At 44.6% G+C, this 17,151-nt stretch overlaps 1 protein-coding gene across 2 annotated transcripts in view; it reads right to left on the bottom strand.

Annotated features, from left to right (window-relative positions):
* DERL3 (derlin 3) overlaps positions 1 to 17,151 on the bottom strand; it is a 74,845-nt gene that overhangs the window by 10,836 nt on the left and 46,858 nt on the right. For both annotated transcript variants that reach the window (XM_068271560.1, XM_068271561.1), the window contains exons 4-6: positions 13,621 to 13,714; positions 12,439 to 12,634; positions 10,283 to 10,373 (exon numbers count right to left, since the gene is read on the bottom strand). In XM_068271560.1, the coding sequence (XP_068127661.1) occupies positions 10,283 to 10,373; positions 12,439 to 12,634; positions 13,621 to 13,714 (381 nt within the window). The remainder of the gene's footprint in view (positions 1 to 10,282; positions 10,374 to 12,438; positions 12,635 to 13,620; positions 13,715 to 17,151) is intronic.

Raw genomic sequence — 17,151 nt, 5'->3', positions numbered from 1 at the left:
CTACCCACCGCTGCTTCCCACCTACCCACCACTGCTGCCCACCTATCCAGCAGGCTACCCACCACTGCTGCCCACCTACCCACCACTGCTGCCCACCTACCCACCACTGCTGCCCACCTACCCACCAGGCTACCCAGCAGGCTGCCCACCTACCCACCACTGCTGCCTACCTACCCACCAGGCTACCCAGCAGGCTACCCACCACTGCTGCCCACCTACCCACCGCTGCTGCCCACCTACCCACCGCTGCTGCCCACCTACCCACCGCTGCTGCCCACCTACCCACCAGGCTACCCACCACTGCTGCCCACCTACCCACCACTGCTGCCCACCTACCCATCAGGCTACCCAGCAGGCTGCCCACCTACCCACCAGGCTACCCACCACTGCTGCCCACCTACCCACCACTGCTGCCCACCTACCCACCACTGCTACCCAGCAGGCTGCCCACCTACCCACCAGGCTACCCAGCAGGCTGCCCACCTACCCACCACTGCTGCCCACCTACCCACCACTGCTACCCAGCAGGCTGCCCACCTACCCACCAGGCTACCCAGCAGGCTGGCCACCTACCCACCACTGCTGCCCCCCTACCCACCATGCTACCCACCTACCCACCACTGCTGCCCACCTACCCACCAGGCTACCCAGCAGGCTACCCACCACTGCTGCCCCCCTACCCACCACTGCTACCCAGCAGGCTGCCCACCTACCCACTAGGCAATCAGGCTGCTCACCCTTCACCACCTACCCACCAGGCTATCAGCTTGCCAACACTCAAATCTGCTACCGATATTGTGTATTTTGTGGTCAGATCTGCTACCGACATTGTGTATTTTGTGGTCAGTTTAACTACCGTCATTATGTATTTTGTGGTCAGTTTAACTACCGTCATTGTGTATTTTGTGGTCAGTTTAACTACTGATATTGTGTATTTTGTGGTGAAATCTGGTGCTGACATTGTGTATGTTCTGGTCAAATCTACCGCAAGATTGAATGATTTTTTTCTGGTCAAATCTGCCGACATGATTGAATGTATTTTCTTGTGAAATCTGCTCACATAACGTGTAATGTCTGGTGAAATGTTCTCGCATTACGTGTATTTTATGTTGAAAGCTTCTGACATTTTGTGTATTTTCTGGAGAAAAGCTGCGCAATGATGTGAATTTTCTGGAGAAAGGTTGACTAAAACTTGGGTGCACTTTTAAATTAGCTCCGCCCCATCCGGTCATAGCCACGCCCATTTTTTTGCTGCGGTGGTGTACCGTGGGGGGGGGGGGGGGGGGGTGGGTGTCTTTCAATACCTAGCACCGGGTGTCAAATGCCCTAGGTACGCCACTGACAAGGACGTATCTGTTAACCCTGACAATGACTTGATTATTACGGACGATCCATCTATACCACCTATCATTATAAACCCAGGGGAAGTCTCCACTGAGAGGTATATTACCACTCAACTTAAGGGACGCTCTAGGTTCTACCCCACAGCATCCAAGGGCCATCTATTACAATCTTTTCACGACCTAGTTCTAGAAGACCTCCTTAAAATCAACCTACACGACTTTCCCTCTTCCAACCTCACACACGCAGAACAATCTGCTCTCCACAGACTTAAATCAATGCATGACATTGTAATCAAACCTGCGGACAAAGGTGGGGGAGTTGTCCTACTTAACCGAACAGATTACTTGGAGGAGGCTTCCCGTCTGTTGGACAACCCCCAGCATTATGCCGTCCTTGACCACGACCCAACAGAGGAGTACAACATTACATTAAAAGCCTTCATAAACGAACACTTTTTTAAGGGCATTCTCACGAAAAGTGAGGGAACTTTCCTCATTAACCAACACCCCAGAACTCCGTTTTTTTATTATCTGCCCAAAATTCACAAAACACTCAGCAAACCACCAGGTCGACCAATTATTTCGGGTATCGATTCTACCACAAGTAATCTGTCAGTCTTTGTTGATCATCACCTCCAACCTCATGTGCAGTCACTCCCATCTTACCTTAAGGATTCACAACATCTCATACAGTTGATTAAGGATATAGTTTGGCAAGATAACTATCACTGGCTCACCTGCGATGTAACATCATTATATACCAATATTCCCCATGATTTTGGACTGACGGCCATAGACCATTTTTTAAGTACCAATCCACTTATGCCGGAGGCCCAGAGAAGTTTTATCACGCAATGTGCTGAGTTTATCCTGGCACATAACACCTTCAGCTTCCAGAACAAGTACTACCATCAGCTGACGGGAACAGCCATGGGCAGTTCGTTCGCGCCCTCATTTGCTAATTTGTCCATGGGCCTCTTAGAACAATTAAAATTTTATCCTCAACACCCCTTTTACAATAATGTTATTTTCTATAAAAGATACATTGATGATTTAATCTTTATATGGCAAGGTGACCTTAATAGCATCACACAGTTTGTTCAATATCTCAACAAGAATACAGCGGGTCTACAATTCACTGCCCAACATCATTGCACCAGTATAGAATTTCTTGACTTATCCTTACATGCAGACGGAGGGAAAATAAAAACCAAAACCTTTTTTAAAAAGGTGGACGCAAACAACTATATTCACTTCAATAGTCATCATCACAAACCTTGGACTATAAATACCCCCTATTGCCAGTACAAACGTATATTCCGCAACTGTACAGATCAGGAGGACTTCCACTCACAGTCAAAAATTTTGACGAACAAGTTCAAGGAACGTAAATATCCAAATAAGCTACTAAAAGATGCCAGGTTTAAAGCCACCCAAAAGGCCCTCACCAAACCGACATCAACCACTACCTCAGAATCGCCATTCCCACGTTTCATCACTAGATTTAGTGCGCAACACAATACCATTAGATCGGTACTGCAAAATAGGTGGGATCTCCTGCTTCAGGACCCCTATCTGAGGCAGGCAATCCCAGATAGACCACCAGTTACGTACAGGAGGGCCCCTAACCTACGTAATCTACTTGCACCCAGCAGGCTTAGGAATGCACAACCCAAAAGTAATATCACACCCGGATCCTATCCATGTAATAAGCCCCGATGCACAGCTTGCCAGTTTGTCAATGTGACCAATACTTTCCGTTCAGTGGTCACTTCCAGCCTTTACCCCATTAAACAACACATTCATTGTGACTCCCGGTTCATTGTCTATCTTATCTCCTGCCCGTGCGGCCTCCAATATGTGGGCCGCACCACCCAGGAGGCCCGCAGTAGGGTCGGCCAACACAAGAGAAACATTATCAATAATCTAGCACTTCATAGCGTCTCGAGGCATTTTGGTACTCACCATGATCACAATCCGTTGTTATTCCGTATCACGTTTATAGAGGCGATTTCCCCACACATTCCTAACACATTTGAAGCTTTGCGCCAGAAGGAGATTTATTGGATCAATATCCTGAAAAGTCTGGTTCCTAACGGTCTTAACGAGGTTTTGGAAAAAGCATTTTAGACTAAAAAATAGAGTGGGTATCTATACCCAACATTTGAATCTATGTATGCCTCATTTGCACCACGATTGATAAAGTTTTATTATACGTGTGCTCTCTTTTATCGTTTTTTATATGCTGACGTAATAATGGCCCTGGTTGTCTATGTTTATTTTAATTTATTTTATTTTATTTATTCTACCATCACCGTCAATTTTTCTTATTTGAGTTCTGTTTCAATCTATGTCATTTCTATTTACATGGGTATTCCAGTTTACGGTTTTATGTGTTTTATATCCATATATATACTAATCTGTACATTTCTTCGTGTTTTTTGCATTTATAGATCATGAGATCTCTGTTTATGTGACTTATATCCATATGTATGCTGGTCTGTACATCTCTTCATGCCTTTACAATTTTTAGATTATGAGATTACTGTTTGTTTACTTGCAATCATATGTTTTGGCAATTATGTTTACAAATATGACAATAGGAGATTGATATGCCAAAATAGATCATCTGAATCCCCCCTATCATATTCTAATAGTATCTGGATATTGATCCATACTCCCCTATCAGAGCCCCTACCACCTGGCCCATCCGTTGAATTCATACGAAAAAACGTTGTGACTGTTTCACTGGCAGTTAGGCGTAAGTGGCGCCATTTAATTGTGCATACACGCGCCGCATTGGACGCTTTATTAACATTAAATAGCCGCTTACGAGCGGCGTACATGTTGCCCATAGCGCCCACTCCCAAAATGGCGCCGATATGCTCCAGCGCATGCGCGATAGACGTCACTTCCGCCTAGCGCAGCGGAAGTTGAATAGAACAGTACGGAGATGGCGTTCTCCGCACTTAGACACTACTTATAGGACATAACACACCTCGCTCCCCCACCGAGGCGCTCATACTGGCTCCAGACCCCCAACTGGTAAGTCTGTCTTGTCTGCTCACGCTAGACAGGATTTTACGAGATATATATATATATATATATATATATATATATATATATATATATATAGCACTACAGTACAGGGTATACCTGGGGAGCATCCCCTCTATGCCAAGCTTGTCCAGTATGGTTACCTATAATCGGCAATAGACCATCACCATCTCCCTTGGTTACTACACACCACTAGCTGGTAGATAATAGAACCATCGATTGGTGGTCTATGTGACATTTAGTAGATACATTTGAGGTGTAGGTACAATGTTACAGCACTTGCATGTATTTATTGATATCCTAATGAATCCCAATGATCATAGATCCAAACTATATATCCGCATGGATATTTGCACTTTATTTTGTGAAATACCTTTTTCTGTGTTTTATTGTTTACAAGCATTTGGGGCCTATTTTTATGTATATTATTGTTTTGTATCTTTTAGCTTGTACTCCTGTTTTGCCTGAGGAAGCGGGTTAGTCCCGTGAAACGCGTAGCACCTGGGAGTACTAATAAACTGTGAATGTTTTGACCAAATATTGTGGTCTTCATTGGTTCTTGGTCTGTGAAACGGGTGGTGAGTATAGCTCCCCCCAAGTGTTTTTTAACCTATAATTATTTTACTCTTTTTGGCGCCTCTGATTTGCATCCTAAATACAATACGGTCCACCTGAGGTGGCAAGGATTTTTCCTTACTTCTTCTACAGAGAGCGACATCTTATACCTGAGTGGGGTCAGGTTCGAATTCTCCCCACCTGCATATGGAGTGGTTGCCTAGGGGCAACCCATGTTTGTGAGTATAAATCCACCTTGATTTATTTTGCTTTTTTTCCTCCTTGACATACTACACCATTTGGGCTCTCGGTCTTTTGTTTTTGTCTCTAAAGTCCATTTTAGAGAGAAGACACCCCAAGGTATTCCGTTAGGAGTATGGTGAGTTCATAGAAGTTTTTATTTTTTTGTCACAAGTTAGCGGAAATTGATTTTAATAGTTTTTTTTCACAAAGTGTCATTTTCCGCTAACTTGTGACAAAAAATAAAATCTTCTATGAACTCACCATACTCCGTACGGAATACCTTTGGGTGTCTTCTTTCTAGAATGGGGTCATTTGTGGGGTTCCTATACTGCCCTGGCATTTTAGGGGCCCTAAACCGTGAGGAGTAGTCTTGAAACCAAATGTCGCAAAATGACCTGTGAAATCCTAAAGGTACTCATTGGACTTTGGGCCCCTTAGCGTACTTAGGGTGTAAAAAAGTGCCACACATGTGGTACCGCCGTACTCAGGAGAAGTAGTATAATGCGTTTTGGGGTGTATTTTTACACATACCCATGCTAAGTGGGAGAAATATCTCTGTAAATGACAATTGTTTGATTTTTTTACACACAATTGTCCATTTACATAGAAATTTCTCCCACCCAGCATGGGTATGTGTAAAAATACACCCCAAAACACATTATACTACTTTTTCTGAGTACGGCGGTACCACATGTGTGACACTTTTTTGCAGCCTAGGTGCGCTAAGGGGCCCAACGTCCTATTCACAGGTCATTTTGAGGCATTTGTTTTCTAGACTACTCCTCGCGGTTTAGGGCCCCTAAAATGCCAGGGCAGTATAGGAACCCCACAAGTGACCCCATTTTAGAAAGAAGACACCCCAAGGTATTCTGTTAGGTGTATGACGAGTTCATAGAAGATTTTATTTTTTGTCAAAAGTTAGCGGAAAGTGACACTTTGTGGAAAAAAACCAATAAAAATCAATTTCCGCTAACTTTTGACAAAAAATAAAATCTTCTATGAACTCGTCATACACCTAACAGAATACCTTGGGGTGTCTTTTTTTCTAAAATGGGGACACTTGTGGGGTTCCTATACCGCCCTGGCATTTTACGGGCCCAAAACCGTGAGTAGTCTGGAAACCAAATGTCTCAAAATGACTGTTCAGGGGTATAAGCATTTGCAAATTTTGATGACAGGTGGTCTATGAGGGGGCGAATTTTGTGGAACCGGTCATAAGCAGGGTGGCCTTTTAGATGACAGGTTGTATTGGGCCTGATCTGATGGATAGGAGTGCTAGGGGGTGACAGGAGGTGATTGATGGGTGTCTCAGGGGGTGGTTAGAGGGGAAAATAGATGCAATCAATGCACTGGGGAGGTGATCGGAAGGGGGTCTGAGGGGGATCTGAGGGTTTGGCCGAGTGATCAGGAGCCCACACGGGGCAAATTAGGGCCTGATCTGATGGGTAGGTGTGCTAGGGGGTGACAGGAGGTGATTGATGGGTGTCTCAAGGTGTGATTAGAGGGGGGAATAGATGCAAGCAATGCACTGGCGAGGTGATCAGGGCTGGGGTCTGAGGGCATTCTGAGGGTGTGGGCGGGTGATTGAGTGCCCTAGGGGCAGATAGGGGTCTAATCTGATAGGTAGCAGTGACAGGGGGTGATTGATGGGTAATTAGTGGGTGTTTAGGGTAGAGAACAGATGTAAACACTGCACTTGGGAGGTGATCGGACGTCGGATCTGCGAGCGATCTATTGGTGTGGGTGGGTGATCAGATTGCCCGCAAGGGGCAGGTTAGGGGCTGATTGATGGGTGGCAGTGACAGCGGGTGATTGATGGGTGGCAGTGACAGGGGGTGATTGATGGGTGATTGACAGGTGATTGACAGGTAATCAGTGGGTTATTACAGGGGAGAACAGATGTAAATATTGCACTGGCGAATTGATAAGGGGGGGTCTGAGGGTAATCTGAGCGTGTAGGTGGGTGATTGGGTGCCCGCAAGGGGCAGATTAGGGTCTGATCTGATGGGTAACAGTGACAGGTGGTGATAGGGGGTGATTGATGGGTAATTAGTGGGTGTTTAGAGGAGAGTAAACGCTGCGCTTGGGTGGTAATCTGATGTCGGATCTGCGGGCGATCTATTGGTGTGGGTGGGTAATCAGATTGCCCGCAAGGGGCAGGTTAGGGGCTGATTGTTGGGTGGCAGTGACAGGGGGTGATTGATGGGTGATAGGTGATTGGCAGGTGATTGACAGGTGATCAGTGGGTTATTACAGGGAAGGATAGATGTAAATAATGCCCTGGCGAATTGATAAGGGGGGGTCTGAGGGTAATCTGAGCGTGTAGGCAGGTGATTGGGTGCCCGTAAGGGGCAGATTAGGGTCTGATCTGATAGGTAACAGTGATAGGGGGTGATTGATGGGTAATTAGTGGGTGTTTAGAGAAGATAACAGATGTAAACAATACATTTGGGAGGTAATCTGACGGCGGGTTTGCGGGCGATCTAATGGTGTGGGTGGGTGATCAGATTGCCCGCAAGGGGCAGGTTAGGGGCTGATTGATGGGTGGCAGTGACAGGGGGTGACAGGGGGTGATTGATGGGTGATAGGTGATTGGCAGGTGATTGACAGGTGATCAGTGGGTTATTACAGGGAAGAACAGATGTAATGAATGCACTGGTGAATTGATAAGGGGGGGTCTGAGGGCAATCTGAGCGTGTGGGCGGGTGATTGGGTGCCCGCAAGGGGCAGATTAGGGTCTGATCTGATAGGTAAAAGTGACAGGTGGTGATAGGGGGTGATTGATGGGTAATTAGTGTGTGTTTAGAGGAGAGAATAGATGTAAACAATGGATTTGGGAGGTGATCTGATGTCGGATCTGCGGGCGATCTATTGGTGTGGGGGGGTGATCATATTGCCCGCAAGGGGCAGGTTAGGGGCTGATTGATGGGTGGCAGTGACAGGGGGTGATTGACGGGTGATTGACAGGTGATCAGGGGGGATAGATGCATACAGTACATGGGGGGGGGGGGGGTCTGGGGAGAATCTGGGGGGTGGGGGGGGTGATCAGGAGGGGGAAGGGGGGGTATAAAAAAAAATAGCGTTGACAGATAGTGACAGGGAGTGATTGATGGGTGATTAGGGGGGTGATTGGGTGCAAACAGGGGTCTGGGGGGTGGGCAGGGGGGGGTCTGATGGGTGCTGTGGGCGATCTGGGGCAGGGGGGGAGAAAATCAGTGTGCTTGGTGCAGACTAGGGTGGCTGCAGCCTGCCCAGGTGGTCCCTCGGACACTGGGACCACCAGGGCAGGAGGCAGCCTGTATAATACACTTTGTAAACATTACAAAGTGTATTATACACTTTCTACGCGGCGATCGTCGGGTTAACATCCCGCCGGCGCTTCCGTATCGCCGGCGGGATGTTGCGGCGAGTGAGCGGCGACAGGCGGAGGCGGAGGATCGCGTCACGGATGACGCGATCGCTCCGCCCATGCCCAAACAAGGACCGCCGCATTTTGTCAATACGGCGGTCCTTGCGGCGTCTGCTTCCCGGCCGCCATTTGTCTATACGGCGGTCGGGAAGTAGTTAAGGAAAAAGTGTGTGTGTGTGTTACATTGGTCAGATTATCAGTCAGAAAAATTGATATTCTTAAATTGAACAGATGTTTAATAAAAAAAATTGTATGGTGTGTGGCCACCTTTACACTGTCCCTTGCAGTCTACTAAAGAGACTACTGTAAATATAATATTTGGGGTTCATCTATGCCAGTGATGGCTAACCTTGGCACTCCAGCAGTGGTGGAACTACAAGTCCCATGAGGCATTGCAGTACTCTGACAGCTCTAAGCATTACTTGGGGAGGCACAGGCATTATGGTATTTGTAGTTTTGTCACTGCTGGAGTGCCAAGGTTAGCCATCACTGATCTATGCTTTAGTCATTATACAGAAAAAGTGGTAATTTTCTTCTTATATTTGGCCCTTAACTACCTGCCGACTGCCCCACGCCAACGGGCGTGGCTGCGGCGGCAGCCCCAGGACCGCCTAACACCAATTGGCATCAAGTCCTGGGGCTTTGTTTAGCAGGAGATCGCGTGCAGGCTATGCGCGCATCTCCTGCTTGGGGGGGTGGGGCAATCGCCGCTCGGGAGACTGTTAGACGGCGTCTTATTTACATGTGCAGCGCTGTACTTGCCCCTCCATATGCTGGAGAGTGATCGGCTGTCATAGGCTGAAGCGTTTGGCTGAGGGAGGGAGGGTGCAGGGGAAGTGAAATAAAAAAAAAAGCAAATTTAACAAAAAAATTTTTTATAAAAACAAACTGTAGAATGATCAGACCCACCAACAGAGAACTCTGTTGGGGGAATCTAGCCGTCCTCCCAGGCCCCCCTGCACATGTGCACTGGGTGCATTCTGCGCCTGTGCAGTTAAGGCTTGTAATTGCGCAGGAGTAGTAAAACGCTCCCGGCCTTGACAGTGAAATCAAGGAGTTGTGCAGCTAGGGCTACACATGTGCAGTAGTCCCCAACTGCCTCATTCATGGATTTTATGGGGGCTGACTGGGAGCACACAGGGCTCTGCAAGATGTCCCAGGTAATTATAAATCGTTTGCTGTGATTCTTAGGTACATGTTAAGCAAATACTTATTAATGTGCAATTTCCATTATAAATAGGAAAGGTCAATAAATAGTTCCAGGTTTATGCAGGATCATGCAAATTCTGTATAGAAATGTATGCAGCTTGAAAAGAAATCAGTGGAACCTTTACCTTGGCAGCGTTTGGTCCATTTTCAAACTGCATACATTTGCATACAAGATCTGCATAATCCTTTATCAACTGAATCATTTGCATCTTCATTGATATCCCTATTTATGAACCCTCTCTCCAATGTATGCTGAAAGAGGTGAGCATGTACTTAGTGTTGTTTCTCCGTATGTTATCCTTAGTATCTTTATATGGATATAAAGCACAGGATGTTCTGGCTGTAAATTCTCAGCAAACAAGAAGCGATCATTGGCACTAAGAGAGCTGTTAAAGTTCTTGCCAGAGGTATATGTAAACAAATGATTGGAATGGAGACATGCCATTATGCCTGCGTTCATACTTACAGAATAGCAGGGGTTACTAGGAGCTTTCTTCCTCCAGGCTGATTGGGGTAAACATCCTCTAGAAAGTAGTATGAATGTCCAGCTGCAATGCCTGAAAAGGAAATGGTGAACATTGTATAGCTGTCATAATTTGTGCCAGCAATAATGCATGGGTCGTTTTGACCTAAGGTCTGTATACACATTTTCCATCTATACTAGAACTAATTCTTAATACTGAAAAAAAAAAAAAATCTGCTTTTGCCCTCACTTCTAGAGTCAGAAAACAGCTTTACCACGGATCTGTGTTCTGCCCCATAAACATACTGAATTCCACATGATCTCTGAGTGGCTGTTACATAAAATTAGATATCCATGTTCCCTCTGGCTGCACTTATGCCCCGATCCATACACTTCTAAAGCCGAATCTAAACATTTTAATCCAGTCATGAAATAATTTTGTTCACAAAGGTTTAATGCTCAGGAAATTTCTTTTATGATCCTCCAGTGATGTATGAGATGTATTTGTGTGGTTTCAATAAAACCGGAGTATGCAGACATACCGTGGTGTAGGAATGAACCTTTTTTTGCTTTGAAGTTAAATGTCTTTAACATGCCAGCTCCCAAATGCAGGTAAAAAAATGAAGTGGGGTTGTGGTAAAGCATTAAAAAGAAAAGATGTGTTGGCATGCTCACCTAATGATGCATTGTTAAAATTAAATAATACATTGTATGGGACCTTTTCCACTATTTTGCTGCCATTTTGGCAATCACAACAGAAAACGCCATTTAAATTTAAATTGTAGTGCTCATTTTCCATGAGCACAATTTTTTGCGTCTTTACCCAAATGGTAGTCACTGGTCTGCGCATTTTCGGTGCAATCACGCTTTGTTTCCAATGGCACTATTGTGGTGAGTGGAAAGTGCATATTGTGCAATTGCAAATGAAGCATGATTGCACTTGCAAGGGCTCTTCCTAGTGGAAAAGGGCGCAATATTGCACCTGTAAATAGAAATAGATCAACCAAATTGAAAACTCCTGACCGGCAGCGTTACTAATAAAATTCAGTCTGGCACAAGGCAATTGACAGAGAGGAATGGCTCTGGCCAGATCAAAGTGTCTAGTTATTATCCATAGCTGTGAATAGATTGCCAAGGCAACACTAAAGGCTAGTACACACTAGCAATTTTGATTGGCCAATGATTGGTCAATTTTACCACCTCCATGTCGTATGAGGGCCAAACAGATTTTCAATTCTATGCAGACTATATAGGTAAATGGTCACACTACACGGAGGTGGTAAAATTGACCAATGATTGGCCTATCAAAATTGCTAGTGTGTACAAGGCTTTAGGCTTAACCATTTCATTGCTTCCTGCAAAGTGAAACCAACTTGTGAACTTCATTTATTTAGAATTTCTATAAATTGTAATGAAGACTTTTTTTTTGTCCATAACGGTTATCATGCTGTGGCTAATCTTTTACAGCAGAGAGGATATTCTGAGTTTGAGTTCCACTTTAAACTGAATCTGAGGTGAGAGTAATATGGAGGCTGCCATACTTATTGTAAACAATACCGGTTACCAGGCAGCCCTGCTGATCTATTTGGCTGCAGTAGTGTCTGAATTACACCAGAAACAAGCATGCAGCTTATCTTGTCACTTCTGACAATATTGTCTGAAACCCCCCATCTGCTGCATGCTTGTTTATGGTCTATGGCTATAGCGGTATTAGAGGCAGAGGATCAGCAGGGCAGCCAGGCAACTGGTATTGCTTAAAAGGAAATAAGTATGGCAGCCTCCATCTATCTCTTACCTCAAGTTCACTTTAAGTCTGCGTTAATGGCAACTATGGTTTGAATGTTATTTGTCTGGTGCACCTTGTACATTCAATTCAGTGGATTTCTGCAGCTTTACAGTAAAGTCCAGATAAGAAACCGCTCTACTTATGTCCCATTGCTGTGCTTGTTGGATGCCAGAATATTTCTGGATGGAACGGACGTATAAGGTGGCAAGATGTGTTAAAAAAGGGGGGAAATGATGACAACTGCTGTTAATCTCCAATCCTATAACTTTCCATAATCTGTTCTCATATCCGACCTATTTCTATAACATGTACGGAGTTACCATTCAAAACCTATTGCAACTTCAGTAAAAAATGCTGAAGCAATAACTCTTACCAAGGAAGTCGGTAAAGGCGGAGTCTCCATTTAGCAAAGAAATACCCAGAAAAACCCAAGGCAGGAGAGGAGCCTGAAGTGTAATAATGCCAAGGATATTAAGCCGAATGGAAGGATTCCTGCGACACCAAATGTACACCAGCATGTGAGTAAAGGCCTGGCTAAAGAACGTCAGGCTGGAAAAGAGACCAAAAAGCTTGTTTTATGTTAAGGATGAAAGGAGCGAGTCGTGCAAAAGCAGCGCTGGAAATTTTGGCGCACCAGGCACCACCATGGGCTGTAATGTGAATTACAACTTTAGCGACCCTCAGTCAGTAATTTGGGTACAGTCAAAAGATGAAGCCCGAATTACAATAAAGTTAAAAGCAATAGCTTGCAGCTGAGTAAAGTCTTACCCCAAAGCCCATGGCGGCCTAGAGGGCTTTTAGTAATTAATGCCGCCAGGACTTTTGCAGGAGCAGGGCGAGCTCTGTTTATTCTTTTACTTTACCCTGCGCCAAAATTTTCGGGCGCCTTAATTATATGTAAACGAAAGGAGTGTACACACACACACACACACACACACACACACACACACACACACACACACACACACACACACACACCACACCACACCACACCACACAACACACACAACACACACACACTTCTGTCTCATTTTGGAAATGTCCTATAATCAGAGGACAATTATATTTTCATCGAGCCACCCTGGTCTGCCTATCTATCTTGGTTATTTAAAAAGGCAATAAATATAGTAGCTTCCATGTCCCTCTCACTTCATTTGTTCTTTAATTCCGTAGCCTTCCTCCCACTAGCGTGCATAAAATCTTAAATACCATCTGAAATACCTTAAGGAACTGCTGGAGGAAGATGCTGCTCAAATCTTGTCCAGGGTCTCCTCGCATCGTCCTCTGTAGCCTACCATCTGACACACTGGCATCTTTCTAATCCCCACACTTTACTTATTCACCTGTCCAGATAATTATTTACCCAGATTTTTTTGTCCCCCCTCCCAGCAGTCAGAAGTTTCCCTGAAGCAATTACATTGGTTGCCTAAAGTTTAAGTACAGTACTAAATGACATTATTTACTCCACTCACATACACAGGTATTATGCCAGTTGTGGCTCCATTGGTGTCCCTTCTTTGTGTTCTATTTGTCTTAACAGCTCTACAAAGGATACAGTGATGAGAGATCCTCCAAAAAGAAACATTAATACAAAATCTGCAGTACGACCACGAAATGATGCCTCCTCAAGCATTTTGCAGTGTCTGTACCTAGAAGAAGCCAGTATCTGTAAAGGAAACTAAGAACAATGCAGTATTTAAACCACTAAAATGGCCTAAGGAGGGCCAGGAACACCTAATGACTTTTCTATGTTACCCAGTCCAAACAGAAGTGTATAGATTAAGCAAAGACAGTAAAATGAGAGATAGAAGACCGAGAGCCCAATATAGTGTAGTATGTATTAATAGGGGGTGGGATGTATTATGTATGTAAGTAATATACTCACAAACCAGGGTTGCTTCCAAAGCAACCACTGTTCAGGCAGGTGGGGAGAACAAGCCTGTCCCCACTCAGGATTAAGACGTCGCTCTCCGTAGATAGAAGGAATTTGTAGGGTAAAACACCCTTCCACCAAGGGTGGACTTCAGGATACGTAAAGGTGTACAGAGGCGCCGGAAGGATAAAAATCACTAAAAGGCTTAAAAATTGTTCAAGTTGCGGTGGTGGACCAAACAACCATAAACAGACAAAAACTGTCAAATTTCAAAACATATATAACAGTTTATTCGATTACTCCCAATATAAGAGTCGCAACGCGTTTCGCAGGCAAGAGCCCGCTTCTTCAGGCAATAAGGGTCAGGAGCAATACACAGCGTGTAGTCTAAATCGGAGCTTGGCACCTCTGTCGTCCCAGAGGTGCCAAGCTCCGTTTAGACTACACGCTGTGTATTGCTCCTGACCCTTATTGCCTGAAGAAGCGGGCTCTTGCCTGCGAAACGCGTTGCGACTCTTATATTGGGAGTAATCGAATAAACTGTTATATATGTTTTGAAATTTGACAGTTTTTGTCTGTTTATGGTTGTTTGGTCCACCACCGCAACTTGAACAATTTTTAAGCCTTTTAGTGATTTTTATCCTTCCGGCGCCTCTGTACACCTTTACGTAAAGACAGTAAAATACCTGTTGAAATTCTCTGTATACATAATTTCTATCGTAAAAGAAAACAGATACTTACCTAAGGAGAGGGAAGGCTCTGGGTCCTATAGAGTCTTTCTGTTCCTCTGCTCATCCACTTGTTCCCACACAGGCTCCTCTGTTCAAATCTCCCGATGCGGGAGGCTACCAATGCGCGAGAGCGTACATGCGCAGTACGGAGCGACCTGTCTTCCAGAGCCCAAGTGCTCCTGAAGACTTCAGAAGCCCACCTGCAGTGGAAGAGAGCAGTATCCAACTGGTCGGAGACTAACGGGAGCCAGTGCAGGGATTAGGAGAGGAACGTGCAAGCTCTATAGGACCCAGAGCCTCACCCCCCCCCCCCCCCCCTTCCTTAGATAAGTATCTATATTTTATTTGATTATGCCTCAAGACTTCCTTTTAAATGTACAATGCTGCACCAAAATTGTTAGATATCTATGAATGATCTTTTGTAAATTGTAGGTCCACCTGAAAGAAGGAAAAAAAAAAGATGGGCTGCAAACAGGGAAAAAGTCGCATCGCTATGGCAAAAAAGTTGCATTGGGTTAGTGCAGTGATGGGATGGCTAACCTTGGCACTCCAGCTGTGGTGGAACTACAAGTCCCATGAGGCATAGCAATACTCTGACAGCTCTAAGCATAACTCGGGGAGGCAGAGGCATGATGGGATTTGTAGTTTTGTCACAGCTGGAGTGCCAAGGTTAGCCATCACTGGGTTAGTGCGTCAGTTTCAATGCGATTTAATGCTACATCTGGTGTGTGAGAACCCTTATTCATATGCAGGATGATGATGATGCATTTGGCAGGTATAGAATCCATGGCCTCATCACTGCAGAGCAGTAATGGGAAGAACTACTCACAAGTGAGCCTATATTAAAATAAAAACGGTAAATCTAACATACATGCATCTGACAAGTTATACACAGAAAGAATACCCGTATATACTCATATAAGCCGACCCTCCATCTTTAACCCAAAAATACAGGAAAAAGTGATTAACTCTAGTATAAGCCGAGGATAGGAAGTGGCATGGTGCAGGTGGAATTTCAGGGGGAATCCTGCCTGTAAAGTCCTGTAAATAAATGCCCTAAGGGCCCTTTTCCACCAGCGCGTTTGCGCTGGCTGAATCGCAAAAACGCAAACCGCTAGCGATTTTACAATCGCTACGGTTTGCTTTTTAACACGGGAATCGCGGTAGGTCATTTCCACTACCGCGATTCATTTTTGCCGGGAACGCGAACGCGCGGCGGAGCGATAATTGCCGCGATTTTGCTATGCAGTGCATAGCATAGCAAAATCGCGGCCGCGAACGTCGTGGAATCGCCGGTAATTGCGATTCAGCAATCGCTAGCGTTCAGCATGAACGCTAGCGATTGCCAGTGGAAAAGGGCCCTAATAGAGTAACTGAATGAAAAGTGGAACATTGGCAGTTCTATCACCATATGCTATAAGTTACTCCTAGGTCACTTTTTATGTATAAGAGATATGGGGCCAAATGCAATTAACTTTTTCACCTGAGATATCTCCTAGGAGATAATTTTCATTTTCTCTTTAACCACTTCAGCCTTCATTCGTTTTCACTTTATGCATCCGAGCAATGTTCACCTCCCATTCTTTAGCCTATAACTTTATCACTACTTATCGCAATGAACTGATCTATATCTTGTTTTTTCCGCCACCAATTAGGCTTTCTTTGGGTGGTACATTTTGCTAACAGCCACTTTACTGTAAATGCATTTTAACACGAAGAATAAGAAAAAAACTGAAAAAATGCATTTTATGTCAGTTCTCGTCCATTATAGCTTTAAAATAATACATGCCTCCATAATTAAAACTCATGTATTGTATTTGCCCATTTGTCCCGGTTATTACACCGTTTAAATTATGTCCCTATCACAATGTATGGCAACAATATTTTGTTTGGAAATAATCACTATTTACAAGCTTATAATTAAAAAAAAAAAAAATCATCTTTACATTGATATTTAAAAAGTTTAGACCCTTAGGTAAATATTTACATGTTTTTTTTATTGTAATTTTTTTTTTATTAAACATTTTATTTGGGTATTTTTGGGAGGGTGGAATGAAAACAGTAATTTTTTTTTTTTGTAAATATGTGTTGATTTTTATTTTTTACATTTAGTTGTAGTTTTACTTTTTGGCCACAAGATGGCAGCCATGAGTTTGTTTACATGATGTCACTGACGTAGAATGACGTAGGAGTCAGGAAAAGCGAAGCTTCCGAGAGAAGCTGTCGCTTTTTCTGCGGGGGAGAGGAATCAGTGACCATAACCTCTCCCCACCCTTCACTGGGAGAGGCGGAGATCCGCTGGCTGATAGACGCGCATGGAGGCAGAGCTACAGCCTTTAGCTCTGCCTCCATGAGCAGCAAAATCCACGACCAAGTTGGTTGTGGATTTTGCAGGGGGAGTTTGGGGGGTAAAGACCCCTCGTTCTGCCGCGGGATAGCGGCGTTTTAGCAGGGGCAAACATGCCCATGTTGAATATAGGGT

This window comes from Hyperolius riggenbachi, chromosome 1, assembly GCF_040937935.1.
Source record: "Hyperolius riggenbachi isolate aHypRig1 chromosome 1, aHypRig1.pri, whole genome shotgun sequence".
Classification (NCBI taxonomy): domain Eukaryota; kingdom Metazoa; phylum Chordata; class Amphibia; order Anura; family Hyperoliidae; genus Hyperolius; species Hyperolius riggenbachi.
The sequence above is the reverse complement of the archived record's forward strand: the minus strand, read 5'-3'. Positions and strand labels throughout refer to the sequence as shown.